The following is a 17,442-nucleotide window of genomic DNA, read 5'->3' as shown; positions in this document are numbered from 1 at the left end:
TTTCTCTCTTCTTTTTTGTTTTTTTCATTTTTTTTTTCTTTTTTTATTTCTTCTGTCTTGTTTTTTTTATAATTAAACAACATATTATCCTCGAAACAATGACGAAGTTAATTTTGTCATAGTTAATTTTATCACTATTATAATAATTATTATTTAAAATAATAATCGACTATAATTTGACGAATAATATCTAATATCATATAATATTGATATTCTTTTAAATATCGTTTAAAACAATATCTTTATCTTGTATAGTACGTACGATATAAATATTCTACTGGTTGATGTATCATCCTCAAAGCAAACAGATGACGTTATATATATATATATATATATAAAAGAAGCATTACGTGTATAATTAATTCTATGCGTTCTAAGCAAAACGGAGCACACAGTACGGCATCTCTCTAAAAACTAATAATCCTTCAACGTAGAGAGACGATCTCAAACGATCTAAAATATTAAAACTAGTTAACTCAAAACATGTTTCATCGTATCTGAAAGGTCAGATTTTATAATTAATCTCGATCGTTGGATCATTTCGTTCGAGTCCTTTTTTCACAATGATGATGATGATGATGATGATGATGATGATGATATTTTATATAACGTTTTATGGGCTTTTTAACGTCGTATAAATTATATGCAAGTTGCGTGAATACCTACGTGTCCATATGTCTATATGTGTATATGTGTATACGTATGTGTACGAATGCGTGTACTCATTTCTATATATTAAAAATATAAGTATCTTGTAAATCATTTCGTCTTGGTTTATTGAAATATAAAAATGATCGGCTTCTGTGAAGAAAGATTTTATTCTCTTTTTTTTTTTTCTTTACGAACTCCTTTCCATTTACTCATACATATACATGAATATATATATATATATATATATATCATATGTATAGATATATATATATATATATATATATATATTATATATATATGTATATATAGATAGATAGATATAAATGTGTGTACATTTCAGTCTATGTAACGTGTACCATGTCTGTGTGTCATCCAAGACGATATGTGTTTTATGCAACGTAAGACAGTATTACTTCCTGTAAGTTACGAGCGTGGATCCTATTTTACGACATCCCCCTCGTAATGGACGCACATCACGTCTAAGGCATTGTTCTAGTACCGTATACTTCAAGACACTTGGAACTGATACTACACCTACGTTACCATTATCGAATTTTCGAACGAAAATAAAAAAAAAAGGAAGAGAGAAAAAAAAATTCGATAGAAATAACAAAAAATCTACCTCGTTCGCATCGAATTATTAAAATGACGGAGAATAAGGAGGAGAAGAAGAAGAATAAGGAGGAGAAATATAATGAGAAAAAATGATGACGTTAAGGGATGGAAAATAAATATTGCTTTTTTATTTCGAATCAGAGAGAAAGAAAAATAAATAAACGAACGAACGAACGAATAAAAACAAAAGAATATTTATTCCCTCAATTAAATCTCGACTTTGGTTTTTTTTCGCTATAATCTTCGACCATTCGAGAGACTAGAAAAACAATAGAGAGGGAGAGAGAGAGAGAGAGAGAAAGAGAGAAAGAGATATTGCTGAGGATTAATTCCAACGAATGGCGGATTAAGTGTCCGCAACGACTGCACGTTGTTCCCTCGTAAAATAATTTTTCATTCATCCGGCCATGAATACATGCACCTTGTAAGCTTTATATATGCGATAAGAATGATATTATCACATGGTATACTGAAATGTATATATATATATGTCGTGTGTGTGTAATTGTGTGTATATATATATATATATATATTTTTGTATGTACATACATATGTATATATACGTACACATGTTGAGGTGATACAAGTCGCATTATCATGTAATTTCGAGATGAAAGCTCAAATAAATTTAATTAGGGAAGTTTCATGTGCTTGCGAGCTTGTGTTCAGTCGTTTCGCCAAACGAACAGAAAAGTTAACGTTCGGATAGTTACAATTATCTCGAGTTTTCCTCCTTTACATCTCCACCTCCTCATTGCCCCTCCCCCCACCCCCATTCCACCTCCTTTTCCACCTTCTTTTACTCCTACTCTTACTGTACCTTTTATTTGCGAGAAAACATTTACTTTAAGCTCGACCTGCCCTTTATAATCTCTCTCTTTCTCTCTTTCTCTCACTCTCTCTCTCTCTCTCCCTCTTTCTTTCTCTATCTATCTCTCTCTTTCGCTCTCTAACGAATAATAATCTAAATAATTGCATTATACGTACACCTGCTACCATGAATAAGATATAACGCGGGTTCCTTTTCCATCAATCATATGTTATCCTTTTGATCCTATTATACAATAAAACATATCAATGTATTCCTCTATTATGTATATGTATGTATGTGTGTATGCATGTATATGTATATGTATGTATGTGAGTGTGTCATATTAATTTCTATTACCCTATCGTCATTCTCTATGGTCATTTATAAATAATAAAAACATTAGATAATCTTTATTCAAAGTTTTCGATATGGATATCGAAGAATAATGATTAATTTATTGAAAATCTAATTTATAATAAGGAAATAATAAATTATTATAATATAAATAGATTTAATATATAATAGTAGCAAAATAAAATCAATAATTTTTTATATACATATATATATATATATATAATTAATATATATATATATATATATATAATTAATATATTATAATATTTAGATATTTATATACATATATATAAATATCTAAAACTGTCTTTTCAGATGAAGATTATTTATAAATAACGAAAATATAAATACGTACGAACATTAATGATGCATATTGATATTTTTAACCGTGAAATAAAGCCACGAGGTAACTGATAATATGTAAATATAAATTTATAAGATAATCGAATGGATAGAATGAAAGCTCTGTCAGTCTCCCACGCCCACCCCCGTATGGAATTAATGGCCGTAAATGTACTTTTGTTATGTCCTATCGGTATATATATATATTTTATAATATTATATAATATCGAAACGCAACATCAAATGCGGTACATAAACCGCGCTGTTCGAGTGTTCATAGCAAAAGTTCATGCTCTGATCTGCGGATAAAAGCTACTATATCTTGTAATATAACTATGCGTGTATGCGTATACGTGAATATGTATGTATGTACGTCAATAAATAATAAACCATCGGCGCTTTTTAAAGTGATTTTTTTCGTTACCTTTGTTTTATATATATATATATATATTTTTTTTTTGTTTCTTTCATCTTTCTTTCTTTTTTTTTTCTTTGGAGAAAACGTCGATCGATTTACTATTTTTTTTTAATTGATTTATTTCTTTTCTTTTTTCTTCGCTTATTGTTATTATTTCCTTTTTCTTTTTTCTTTTTTCTTTCTTTTTTTTTTTCTCTTCTTTCAACATCTCACTATTTCAACGAACAATGAACAACGATAAAAAAAGAAAAAAGTCGAATATCTCTAGTCATCTATAATAAATGTCTAACAAAACAATACACCACATGTAATTAGCGAAATATATATATATATATATATATTTATATACATATATATATATGTATATATATATAATATATATATATTTATTATACAGATATTCTCCAATAACTGCCTACGAAAAACTTACCATGGAAGAACCCATTATATTTATGAACTCAATTGATTCTTCTTGTTCGAAGACGTGCCTAAAACATAGATTCCGTTCAATGAAAAAACAACATTTCTCAACAACCTCGCCTCGCGTTTTTTTCTTTCGCTTTTTTATTTATTTATTTATTTGCTTGTTTTTTTTTTTTTTTTTTTCTTAATTTTATTGTATCCTATTTTATATTATTTTATTTTTCGTCTTTACGTGAAGGAATACATCTTTCTTATCACCTTCCCTTCCTTTTCTTTTCTTTTCTATTCTTTTTTGCTCTCTCCCCCCCCCCTCTCTCTTACTCTCTCTCTCTCTCTCTCTCTCTCTCTCTCTCGTCATCTCTTGCCAGGTTCGATCTATGATCCCGAAAAAGGAAGAAGAAAAAAAGAAAAAGGAAAAAAGAAAATAACATCAGTTCGACGGCGACGATAACAACGGTAAAACTCTTGAATCCATTCGAACTCTTTTCATTATCTTTCATATTCGATAAATAGTTTTAAACGTATATATGCACGCGTTATCGAAAGAATTTGTAACTCGTATGTTTGTTCCTATATAGATCAAGTACACATGTACATAGATACACACACACATACACACACACACACACACACACACACACGAATAAACATATTTAAAGACATAAAAGAAGAAGGATATACAATGTCGACCTCGAAGAAGAAGGTCAAGATAGATTTGAAAAAGAAAGAAAATTAATCTTTCTTGGAACTATTCGATAAAGAACGTTCACACACCCACATATTTCTCTCTCTCTCTCTCTCTCTCTCTCTCTCTCTCTCTCTCTCTCTCTCTCTCTCTGTGTACACATATTTACAGATATTTCGAACAATAGGAATTAGAAAAATTCAGAAGATGTCGTGAGTTTAGTTCTAGGAGTCGATTTATTCCAATCGCATAAACAACAGATTAAGTAAAAATGTCAAGGGACGAAAAAAAACAGAGAGATCGAGAAATTCATTGAAACAATTTATACGATCTTCGCAGTCGTTTTCTCGAATAAGTAAAGTTATTGGAAAGAACAGACGATGTAATAGCTTTTAACTATTGCCTGTTTCTCTCTTTTTCTCTCTTTTTCTTTCTATCTTTCTCGTATGTATTCCGACCTAGTTCGTAACACGATCGAGCGAAGTAATTTCTCTCTCTCTCTCTCTCTCTCTCTCTCTAGCTTTCTCTTCTTCTCGTTCTCTTTCTTTTCCCTCCCTTCCTCTTCCCATTTGTTGTCTTTTTTTATTATACATTTTTATGTTTTCTTTTTCCTTTTTTTTTCTCTCTCTTTTCGATTCGACGTTACGTCGACCGCGACAACGTAAGAAGACACGGAAAGAAAAACTATGAAAACTTTCCTCGTTTTACGCGAAGTGAGCTGGTAGGCACGTAAAATACGTGCCTATTGTGCATTATAAATATGCATTTATGCACGTGTGCACGTGTTTACGTGTAAACGTATACGTATCGCTAGAGCACTAAGAGTAATGCACCATGTGACGCGGTCACCTTTCTTTCTTTTTTTTTTTTCCTTTCTTTTTTTTTTTCTTTCTTTCTTCTTTTTTTTTTCTATTCTTTTTTCTCTTTTTGTTTATCCCTCGTTATTGTCTACTCTTCTTTTTAATACGGTTTCACGCGCCGATAAATCTTTTTCAAACGAACCCGTTTACGAGCTCGCGATACACACACGATAATCGATGATCGATAATAAACACTATTATATTACTTATTATCTATCAAATCTATGGAAAAGAAAAATTTCACTTTTTCCTGTAAAACACATCTCTCTCTCTCTCTTTCTCTCTCTCTCTCTCTCTTTATCTCTCTCTCCCTTCTCTCTGTTTCCACATATTATGTGTTTAATTTATGTGTTCTCTTTCACGAGACACGATGTGTTCAATTTATTTGTTAAAAATATATTACGTAGAAATTAATCGATTCATAATGCAATATCGATTATCTTCTCTTTCTTTTTTTTTTTTTTTCGAGATAGGAATTATTCAACGAAATTATAAAAAAAAAAAAAACAGAAATGTATATACGATGATACGTTTAAATTATCATATAATTATATACGATAATATAACATTCTTGTTAACTCTCTAAGTCCTTCTCTCTCGTAATAGTTATTGATAATCGAATAACCTGACTGATTCACACGGACGATTTGAAAACTTTTCCGGCTCGTAGTCGACTAATTACTTCGATAAGCCTATCAAAAGCTGGCGTTCATAGAGCTGGTATAAATGGGGTAAATGCACTCGTCGAATAGCGTGCATTGTGAACCTAGAAGGTGGACGCTAGAAACTATATACATATATATACTATATATATATATATATATATATATATATATATGTATGTACGTATATATAATATGTGCATATATATATGTATGCGTAGTGTATAGCTATATATCTCAGCGTCATTCATACCATTTACCATTGTTCACCTTTCACAAGAGGATATAGTAGTATGTCAACCAGTGTGACGGCCGATAATTTCGTTTTCTACCTTACCCATGTTATCCCACGTAGAGTACGCCACGAGACAGTCTCAATCCTAACGCATCCGAGTTATTTTTTCTATCTCCTATCAGTCGGATAAAAAAGATTTGGTCCATTTTTTCACGTGGTAATAGGAAGAAAAACAAAAAAAGAAAAAAAAGAAAATAGATTGGTCACGCGATATTGTCTTTTCTCTTGTGATTTCTTCTGATTTCTTCTGATTTCTTCTTCTTCTTCTTCTTCTTCTTCTTTTTCATCTTCTTCTTTTCCGTAAAAAAATTATTCTTCGTTCAAAAGGAAACTTGTCTCTCCCGCTTTGATAATGACGTAACTTTCGTGACAATTGTTTGAATGAGGAAAAAAAAAAGAAAAAGAAATCAAGAAAAAACGAAAATATATACAACTTTGGAACAAAATTTATATATATATATATATATTATATATAAATAAATTGAAATATAATGAGAATGTGAGAGAAATACTTTAAATCCTTGAAATTGTTGTAATTAAAATTTTTAATGACATACGATGTTAAATATATTTACAATGCGTTTATAAAATTTTAATGTTGTAAATGAAAATTATTTTGAATTTTTCTTTTCTTTGTTTTTTCTTTTCTTTTTTTTTCTTTTTTTTCTTTTTTTCTTTTAAATTGTTAATCCAACTTTAATAATAATATCCATATGTGATATAAGACGAACAATATATTTGTAAGATGTAGTAACATTATCAATGAAAATTCATTGACATCATTCAAATTGTAATTTGAAATTTGTAAAGTAAGACATTTATTCGTTGAATCTTCTTTTTTTTCTTTTTTCTTTTTTCTGTTTCCCTTTTTTTTTGTTCTTCCCCCTTTGAAAATCGTCAGATTTCTCGTTTCTTCTTTCTCGGAAAGGATATCGATCGTTTCTCGATCCTTTTTTTATTTCCTTTCTTTTTTTTTTTTTTTTGATCATATAATCTTTCTAAGATAAACATAATGTGTATATTTTTTTCCTATTACGCAGTTTAATATTTCAAACTTTAGGTGTTAATTTCAAACTAAACGATCAACATACTCGCTCCTCGTTATTTTACACTCTTACTCTCTCTCTCTCTCTCTCTCTCTCTTTCTCTCTGTATTTGCGAATCGTCGTATAAACATCACACGCAGGCGTGTGTACGTATATATACGTCGAAACGTGACTGGATCCTATCGTGAGGTGAATGAAAATGAAAAGGAAAAAAAAAACAGCGGAGAAAAAAGCAAAAAAAAAAAAAAGAAAAAAAAAGAAAAGAAAACAAACAAAAAATAAAAAAGAAAAGAAAGAATTATGTACCTTTCCCAAAATTAGTCACGCTATTTTTACGATATTCTCAACGCTTTCGATAGAAAAATTTCTTTCAAAGAAATCAACTAACATTCCCATTTGTCCGAAAGTTTACATTACGATTTATTCAATTAAATTCATTTTCATTTATTATAAAGAATAATTCGTAAACATATTCTTTACGAGTAATTAACGTAATTTACTTGTATTCAATTGGTAATTACTCGTATTCTTTTTCTTTCTTTTTTTTTATTTTCTTTTTCTTTTCCACGGTGAACGTGCAAACACGAATTCCAAGAAATAAAAAAGAAAAAAGAGAAAAAGAGTCAAAGAAGGAAAATGTTTCACGTGATATGAATTTTGATGAAAAATCTAGTTAGCACTATAAAACTCGAAATAGAGAGAGAGAGAGAGAGAGAGAGAGAGAGAAAGAGAGAGAGAGAGAATACGTCAATGTGTATGCGCGTACTACAAAAAAAGTTGCCACCTTACGCATTCATCCGCTTTATAAATTTTTAAGCGGACGAGGTAAACAACTGTGTCGAAAAGACAGAGGAAAAATAAGAGAGAGAGAGAGAGAGAGAGAAAGACAGAGAGAGAGAGAGAGAGAAAGAGAGAGAGAGAGAGAAAGAAACATACTATATCTATCATACAGAGTACTGGACTGCGAAATGGGAAAAGTGCATTCTACCTTGAAATGAAAGCTTCTCGAAATTGCCTGACGGTGTATGCCCCTGGCCGAATGAACGTATGAATTTCTACGGAGTTCTGTTAGAACATTAAATGTTAGAAGCAAATGTTAGAAACTGCTGACGCGATGCTAACTTATGCGTTATTGTTTTCGATTCGAACGACCGAATGAATGAAATGGGGTTTGTTTAATTAATAAAATGTAAAATCTAAATCTGTCTGTCTATCTATTTGATTTATATGTATAAATAACATTTGATATTTTATATCTTTATTTCTCTCTCTCTCTCTCTCTCTCTCTCTCTCTCTCTCTCTCTCTCTCTCTCTCTCTCCCCATCTTTCTAGCTATCTCTTTCTCTCTTGTTTCTTCTCTCATAATTATTTTCTTGAATAGATAAAGTCGATAAAATATAAAATGTATTGTAAATTTATCTGTTATCTATATAAATATTTTCTATTTTCTATCTCCGTTTCTCTCTCTCTCTCTCTCTTTCTCACACACACACATATATATATATATATATATATATATATATTCGACTTTCCTTCTTTCGTAATTATTTTCTTAATCAGACGAAGTCGAATATCCTTCCAACTTTCAAAATTTACTGGCTCCACGGTCAGCGAGGTAGCAACTTGAGTTATTGGATTTCGAAGTGGAGCAATCCGGCTGCACCGGCTGACGTTGCCAGCCAAATGGAAGAAGCTCGCTTCTTCTACATGCACCGTAAAATTTAATAATACAGTAATGAGAACGCGATCGATACTATGAGTCTGAAGAAAGAGAGAACGAAACGAATTGTCAGATTTCTGAGTCCGTATCTGATGCGTCCGGACTGAAAGCGCACGTGAAATCAACGTGTTATACACGAATTAATGGATGGTGTGAAATAAATATAATATTATATATATATATATATATATCTTTTTTTTTTAAAGAGGAAAAAGGGATAATAAGAATAATAACGTATATTGATAAAAAAAAATTCAATAATCCGATTTAAATGAAAAAAAAGAAAATGAAAAGAAAAGATAGTAAAAAATCGAGAAAAAAAGGAAATTATTCTGATAACTTATTAATTTATCTATGATCCAATTAAATTTGATCACATTCCTCTATATATATATATATATATATATATATATATATATATATATATATATATATATATATGTATGTACTTATATTACATTTTAGAAAATTCGTTAAATGCCTGTATCATGTCTCGAACAGGAATCTCGAAGGATTACACAGTGTGGTATATAGGTACGAACAAATCCAAGCAATCAGAGAATTAACTCGCTATAGAGTATCAGTTCGACAATGACCTCTTTCTTCCAATTAAATTTTTCTTTACTCTCTCGGAATTGAAAGAAACTATTTATATAATACATTTTTCCTCCTATTCTATAAGCAATTATCGGATAGGAATAGATTTCTATATTTATAAAATAATACGTAGAACATATAAAATTCAAAGTTCCCAAAAGATTTTATCTTTGACGAATGTAAATGTACATATATATTTAATGTTGGAACAAATTTCATAATAAAATTAAATTCTCGTAACACAAATGGATTAAAATCATTCGGTCTCTCGTGAATTTCCTTTAGAACGTAGAATATGTAAACGTTTCTGCGCGTATTTGTGTGTCTTCACATATATGTATGCGTAAGTGTATGTGTATGTCTATGTGCGTGTTTATGTTTGTATAAGTAAAATCTACGTAGATATACGTATTTCAAATCGTCATCGCATAGTTCAGAAGCAAGGAAAACCGAGGTACGATTTATGTGGACCCATATAATCAAAAGTCGTATAATCTAATGCGCCCTCCCTCTCCTCCCCTTCTCCCTCTCTCTCTCTCTCTCTCTCTCTCTCTCTCTCTCTCTCTCTCTCTTTAACTTAGAACCTAATCTCGAAATTCCAGAGTAGGTGGGCTTCTAAGCTTCCGACAATTTTCCGCAAAAGCATAATATATAATCTCTCTCTCTCTCTCTCTCTCTCTCTCTCTCTCTCTTTCTCTTTCTTAGCTAAGTCGTATTAGAATCTCACCAGTTCATAAGGAACGTACTTATCAAATTAGATTCTAGACTAAGAAGATTAATTTTCGTATTCTCTCAGGTTAACACGAAAGGATCCTCTCTAATCAAATAAAATCTAACGCCTATTCTATTGTAGATACGACAAAACGTATACGCGAGTATTTTGTACTCGAACTTGATCAAAAAAAGAAAAAAAAAAAAGAAGATAAATAAAAAGAAAACAAGAAAGAAAAAAAAACGAAACGAGAAAACAAAAAAAAAGAAGAAGAAGAAGAAGAAGAAGAAAGGAAAAAGAAACAGTAAAAAAAGAAAAAATGCTAGATCGTTAGAAAATACTTGGAGCTATGATATCTTCGTTTGAAGTATTCATAAAAATTCGTGGGGATCAATGGAGGGATTTACGCAGGAAAATACTTTTAATGGTTTCACAATGTTGATTTTGGATAAATAACAAAGACACCCTGTGGCGATTGAACGATTCGATTTTGAAGCTAATCGTAGAACGGCTTAGCGAGTGCTAATACCTTAGGGTCACTTTCTGTGGCGGCACGTTTACGATCAGCGATATATATATATATATATATATATATATATATATATATATATATATATAAAGATGGATAGGGAAGAAGACCACAAGCTGGCTTGGTAACGATCGGATCAATTTGAGGTTGCATCAGAGGGCTACCTTAATTGGAATGTTCAATCGACTACTATGTTTTCGAACAAGTAAAACGACGGAGTACAACGACGGAGTACAACGACGAATTAAAACGACGAAATAGAAGGTAAACCTGTCCCGAGAGAAAGACAAAGAGAGAAAAAGAGAGAGAGAGATAGAAAGAGAAAGAGTAAAAGAGAGAGAGAGAGAGAGAGAGAGAGAGAGAGAGAGAGAGAGAAATATACAGAAAGAGTTACGTTAAATTTCTCTAAAGAGAATTTCTCTCTAAGGCATAATCGATTGTAAAATAAACGGTATTGTCTATCTATCTATCTATTTATTTATCTATCTATCTATCTATCTATCTATCTACCTATTTATCTATCTATCTATCTATCTATCTGTAAAACGATCGATAAAGGAACTTGAGAAAGAAGAGCCGTGGGTTGGCATGCTTTCGAACTAAATGGAGCTTCAACGACTACGGCTACGATTATGAGGAGGACAACGACGACGACGACGACAACGACAACGACAATGACGACGATCCGAGACAAGGAGAGAAGACGACGATGCTCTAACAAGTGGCTGTAGACCGTAACGATCGGCTCTGCCTTCCTACTTCTTCACCCCCTTACAATACCCCTTTTCCCTAGCCTTAATGTAAGGAGACGTATTAAACGCTAAGTATTAAAGAGTAGAAACCTAACTCTGTGTGTGTGTGTGTGTGTGTGTGTACACGTATGTATGAGCATGTATAAGTGAATAATGCACATATGCACGCACGCGATATTCACGTTACTTGTAACAAAACCTAAAATGTTCTTTGAAAGAAAGACCGATTAAATCTTAAGGTGTCCTGATTAAAAAGAAAAGAGAAAGGAAAAAGGAAAATAATATAATAATAATAATAATGATAATAATAATAATAATAATAATAATAATAATAGGGAGAATGTGCCGATGAGAAAACGCCATGAGCATTCGTTCGACCTTATGTTCCAAACAATTAAATCTAAATTAATCAATACTGCATAAAAAGCGCCATTACATGTAACTTCTTTCGCGTTCTTATGTATTTTTCATTAAAATTTTTTTGTCACTTTTTTCTTTTTGTTTCATTTCTTAAAAATAACCTTACTTTGTTCGTTCATAGCGAGAATTAATTGTTATTTCATATCTTTGGTAGGATCGATTTTTTTTTCACTCTCTTTCTTTTCATATTAAAGAACAATTATGTTTTAATACGATAAAAAAGTTATGTTAATATATATATATATATATAAAACAAAAGAAAAATATTTATTCATAGATTATTTCTAAAGTTTAATTAAAATGATTATGGTGAATTAAGAATAATAAAAATTGTAGATTAAAAGTTATCTATGTGTGAAATGTTGATTGGGCAAAAATAGAAAAAAAAAAAAAAAAAGAAAAAAAAAAAGAAAAAAAAGAAATAATAAAAAATATCACAAATCTATTTCGCGACACATATTTCCTTCGTTTTTCAAATGGAAATTATTGTCTTTACATCAGAAATCGAAAACTTTTCTACCGCGTTAGTAAAAACAAACAAAAAATTCGTTTGAAAGTTCGAACACGTAGAATGTTTCTTTTTTTTTCTTTTCTTTTCTCTTCTTTTTTTCTTTTTTCTTTCGAAGAATATTTGAGATCACAGACGATATTCGAAGTTAAAAAGATCGCAAAAGGAGATTTCTAAAGTCATCGAAATCTTTGGTTGAATAAGAATTCTCTCTCTCTCTCCCTCTCTTTCTCTCTCTCTCTCTCTTTCTCTCTCTCTCTCTCTCTCGTTCTCGCGCGAGTTTTAATGGAGAAAGCTTTATCGAAAAGTTCGATCGCGTTCTTTTTCAAGGCGACGATTTACAGGAAGCTGACCTCAAGCAAGAATTTTCTTCTACCTTTGAAAAAAGATTTCTTCCTTTTTACGTTTAATGGTCTCTCCGAGAGGGAGAGAGAGAGAGAGAGAGAGAAAGAGAAAGAGGAAAAAAAAGAAAGAGAATTTTTATCAGATCACACACTACCATCTCCTTTTCAACGTTTTTCACGTTTCACTCTTTACCAAGTTATGTGGAAATTATTTGTTATCAACGAATCTTATGCATAGGATATTTTACATTTAACGCGGTCACGCAATATTTCAAAGAAATTATTATAATTATTCGACTAAAGTAAAGTAAAGTAACGCGTTAAAATAAAACTCACGTTCAAAAATTTATATATAACATAAAAAGTTAGATATAACACATGTGAATTTTTCTGTTTGTATATTTGAAATAATGGCCGAATGAAATGTTATATAGATGTAATATAAATGAGAATTTGGAAAATCGAGCTTGAAAAAAATATCCCAAACGATATTGCGTAAAATGGAAAATTCTGGGAGACATTAACAAAAAAAAAAAAAAAAAAAGAAAAAGAAAAAAAAACCAAAAGAGAAAAAATCAATAAATTAAAGAAAGAAGAAAATGTAGATATCATTTGAATTAAATATTTTACCAACGTCAAACGCGCAATATAATTTATCGAACATTCATATTCGTATATTTTTTTTCTTTTCTACTATGAAGCAGAATTGTACGGGATTTTCTTAAAAAAAAAAAAAAAAAAAAAAAATATATACTTAATGTTCGAAAACAATTTTCTTAAACTACGGCCAAAGTTACGCGTTAAGTTTCGTAAGTTCCTCTTGCGTATTATCTCAGTCAACTTTATCGACAATTCATGTAACGAAGAAAGGGAAGTATAGTTCCTTGTAACTACGTGTATTTTATTAATTTCCATAGAAAACTTACTTATTTCCATAGAAAATTATTCTTTATGATATAAAGATCCAATTGGACGGGAGGTGAAATTTTCTCTAATGAATATCTCGGCAAAAATTTCTTATGAAGAAAAATATCTTCCAATACTTTATATTAATGTCTCATATATGTATATATATAATACGGAATATTTTTCACATATTAACCTATCGATCTAAGGATTAATTTTATTTAAGGCAATTTCGTAAATTTTGCACTTGACACCACATATATATATATATAACGTTAAAAAGAATTATTAACCGACGGACAACCAGCGTTCACGCCGTAATAAAATAAACTTACGTGGGATTCAACGAACGTTAAATCAATAAATTATTCGCTTAGAAGTACGATAGCATTGATTGAACGTGTATCTTAAACATAAATAATAAGGAATTATTTCGAGAGTGTAAGTTTCCAAAATTCGCGGGTAACATTGGAGGAAATGTCACGTGACTAGAAATATATCGAAGAGAGACAGAAAATACGCGAGAGAGGGCGCACGTAGTATGAGAGAAGCACATGCCGGCTACTCACGACCCACGACCCACGGATCTGTCAAATGCATACATACATACATACATACATACATGCATACATATTTATATACCTTCTCTTCGATTATCTTCTCTTTAGAGGTCCACGATAAGCAAAAAAAGAATTCAATGAGTTCTCTTAATTTTTCGAACGTTCCACGTAATATAAATTCACAGTAGGAGTACTTCCGTTCGATCTCCATTTGAGAAAAGTAGAAAAGGTGAGACGTGCTTTTCGTTCGTTTATCTTCGTCGCTTTAATCCAACACCGATATGTCTGGCTCTCTCTCTTTCCCTCTCTCAATATATATACACATATATATATATATATATATATATATATATATATATATATCATTCTATCTTTCGCTCCCCTATGTCACCCTCACCCTCGACACACGTAGACACACGCTCGCACACACACATATATTGTATGTATTTCATCTAAGAGAGAAAACGACAGAGACCACAAACATCTACCTACATCTGTATATATATATATATTTACACTATATACATATATATATATATATATATATATATATATAATAGAAGTAGTAAGAGTAAGTGAGACAGAGAGAGAGAGAGAGAGAGAGAGACAGAGATGCGCGGGCGCATTCGCAAAATTACAGCATCTATGGAGACGTGCGCACATCTTCTTGTCGAGTGTCGAGTGTTGACGGTTTCGAGCGCGCACAATGATCGACGTAAATTCGAAAAGATCGATCAAAAGGTAACGTGCGATCTCCTCTTACGCTTTTTATATGACAATAATGACAACAATGACGACGACGACGACGACGACGACGACGACGACGACGACGACGACGACGACGACGACGACGACGACGGCGGCGGCGGTGATGACGACGATGACGTCAACAATAAAAATAAATAGAAATAGAAATGAAAATGGTAAAAGGAAAAAAATAAGATATATGAGACACACACACACACACACACACACACACATATATATATATATATATACATGTAATAATAGGAGCACAAGGAGAGCGTCAGTGACGACACACGATGTGGCCTTAACCTCATCGAGCACGAAATGAACGACACGCAAACACATAGAAATCTTTTCGTATACAATATATACATACGTGATACGAATGAGATAGTTTTCTCTCTCTCTCTCTCTCTCTTTCTCTTTCTTTTTCTCTTTCTCTCTCTCACACACATACACACACACACACACGTATCCACAAAAAAGCATACACACGCATGTTCCCTACGATAAAAGATAAAATTTATTGAAAAAATTATTTGAAACGTGTTGTTACGCACATATATACGTATACATATACATACATATATATGTATATATATATATACACATACATACATGATATATATCGTTCGGTCGTATCAACTCGATCGTCCTTACCTGCTTCACTAGTGGGAGTAGTGTCTGTTCTATGCTACGGGTCTTAATCTCTAGGGTGGCTGGATCTACGGGGTCGGGTGTCGCCATGATTCGAACACAACTCCGGCGCTCCGTACATTCGAGCCACGGCGAGAGGGTTCGTTGCTCCACCACCACCCCGCGCACACCTCCTGCCCTCTATCTTTCTCTTTCTTTCTCCAATCGACGCAATCACTCTACTACCTTTCTCTTCTCTCTATCTATACACACATACATATATATATATGTACGTATGTGTGGATATATATATATGATATATATATATATATATCTATCTCTCTCCCTCTCTTTACCACGACGGAATGGCGCGCGCGCGCGCGCCCTATCGCTACCGGAGCGACGCCGCCCGCCGAGACGGCGACGCCCGAGCAACTATTCGCTACTCCGACCAAATTATATTCCCCGGTGTAACTATCGCCCCTCACCCCTAAGCCCCCTCCCCCTCTAACCCTGACGTTCACTCGTCGCGACGCCGGCTCCCTCGGCTTGACTATTACCCCATCTGTCGACTTTTCCAATAACCTCCCTCCTATTTTATCTTATTCGTCCATCAACCGCCAATGATTATTTTTCTTTAAACTATTTTATTCGATATCGAAATAATGTTAATACTTACTTATGATTATTTACGTGGATGTTTGTTACCTTAAATGACAGCGTTGATTTTATCAATTATAATTCGTATCGACGATATATAAAAGTTCAGATCAATATTTTCAACGAGAAATTTAGTCGAGGAAGAATTTGTGGTAAATCTTTATAATGATTTTTAAACTTAGGAATGATGGGATGAATTTTTTCGAGAGAAAAAACGAGAGAGAGAGAGAGAGAGAGAGAGAAAAGAAATCGTTTAGAAAAAAAAGATTTGTTCCTTCGGGAGAATAGTTTACGGATGAGAATGAAAATTTTTTAAGAATAATTCATATTAATTAATTTTAACGTTCCGAATTAATTATTTTTGACGTATATTTTTGTCTTTTTGTTTTTTCCCCATTTATCATAATCAATTTAGTATTTTACTTGAATTCATCGTTGAATCCACGTAAATCCCGACGTTTCCTTTGCATTCTTCGTGAAAAATAAGTTTCGTATAGTGGCGCCCCTTTGAAATCTGCGATGAAAGCGAAGAAGCTCGTAAGCTCCCATCACTGATTTTCATATATATGCTTTAATGTTACACGTTTAGTTTCCTTGAAATAAACGATTAGCCATTTTCAAATTTCCTTGAAATAGTACGTTCGCTAACTTAATCTGATTAATCTGATTCATTTTAAGAACAAAAAAAAAAAAGATTAAGAAAATAATAACAATAAATAGTTCGTTAAAAATAATGTATAATATTTAATTAATTGAAATTTGATTAAAATTTCTCAAAATATGAACTTGCTTGTATATATATTATATTCAAATCGATATATTAATCTATGATAGATCATACGATCAATCGAATGCGATGAATAATAATCAAACGAAATTAAACAGTATTAATGTATACATATATATATATATATATATATATATATATGTATGTATACATTACATTAATACGTATTATGTAATGTATACATTAATATGTATACATTACATAATACACTTGCATATAATGCACATGAATAATAATTATATATAATTTGATCTGTATATTCAATATATAAACACCATATGCATTGAAGTGTGATATGATGTAAAATAGAATTAATATATTATATATATATGTATATATATATATATATATATATATATATATATATATATATATTATACACGTATGTAGGTATGTTATCTA

At 31.4% G+C, this 17,442-nt stretch overlaps 1 protein-coding gene across 3 annotated transcripts in view; it reads right to left on the bottom strand.

Moving 5' to 3' along the window:
* Positions 1-16,048, bottom strand: part of LOC124950191 (alpha-catulin) — a 71,056-nt gene extending 55,008 nt beyond the window's left edge. Inside the window, exons 1-2 of one of the 3 annotated variants that reach the window (XM_047496594.1) lie at positions 15,618-16,048; positions 3,622-3,679 (exon numbers count right to left, since the gene is read on the bottom strand). In XM_047496594.1, coding sequence (XP_047352550.1) covers positions 3,622-3,636 — 15 coding nt within the window. In that variant the 5' untranslated portion in view covers positions 3,637-3,679; positions 15,618-16,048. The remainder of the gene's footprint in view (positions 1-3,621; positions 3,680-15,617) is intronic. The other 2 variants (XM_047496592.1, XM_047496596.1) reach the window with 2 other exon arrangements.
* Positions 16,049-17,442: the final 1,394 nt, after the last annotated feature.

This window comes from Vespa velutina, chromosome 6 (genome assembly GCF_912470025.1).
Source record: "Vespa velutina chromosome 6, iVesVel2.1, whole genome shotgun sequence".
Lineage (NCBI taxonomy): Eukaryota > Metazoa > Arthropoda > Insecta > Hymenoptera > Vespidae > Vespa > Vespa velutina.
Note: the sequence above shows the minus strand (reverse complement) of the source record. Positions and strands in the feature narration are given on the sequence as shown.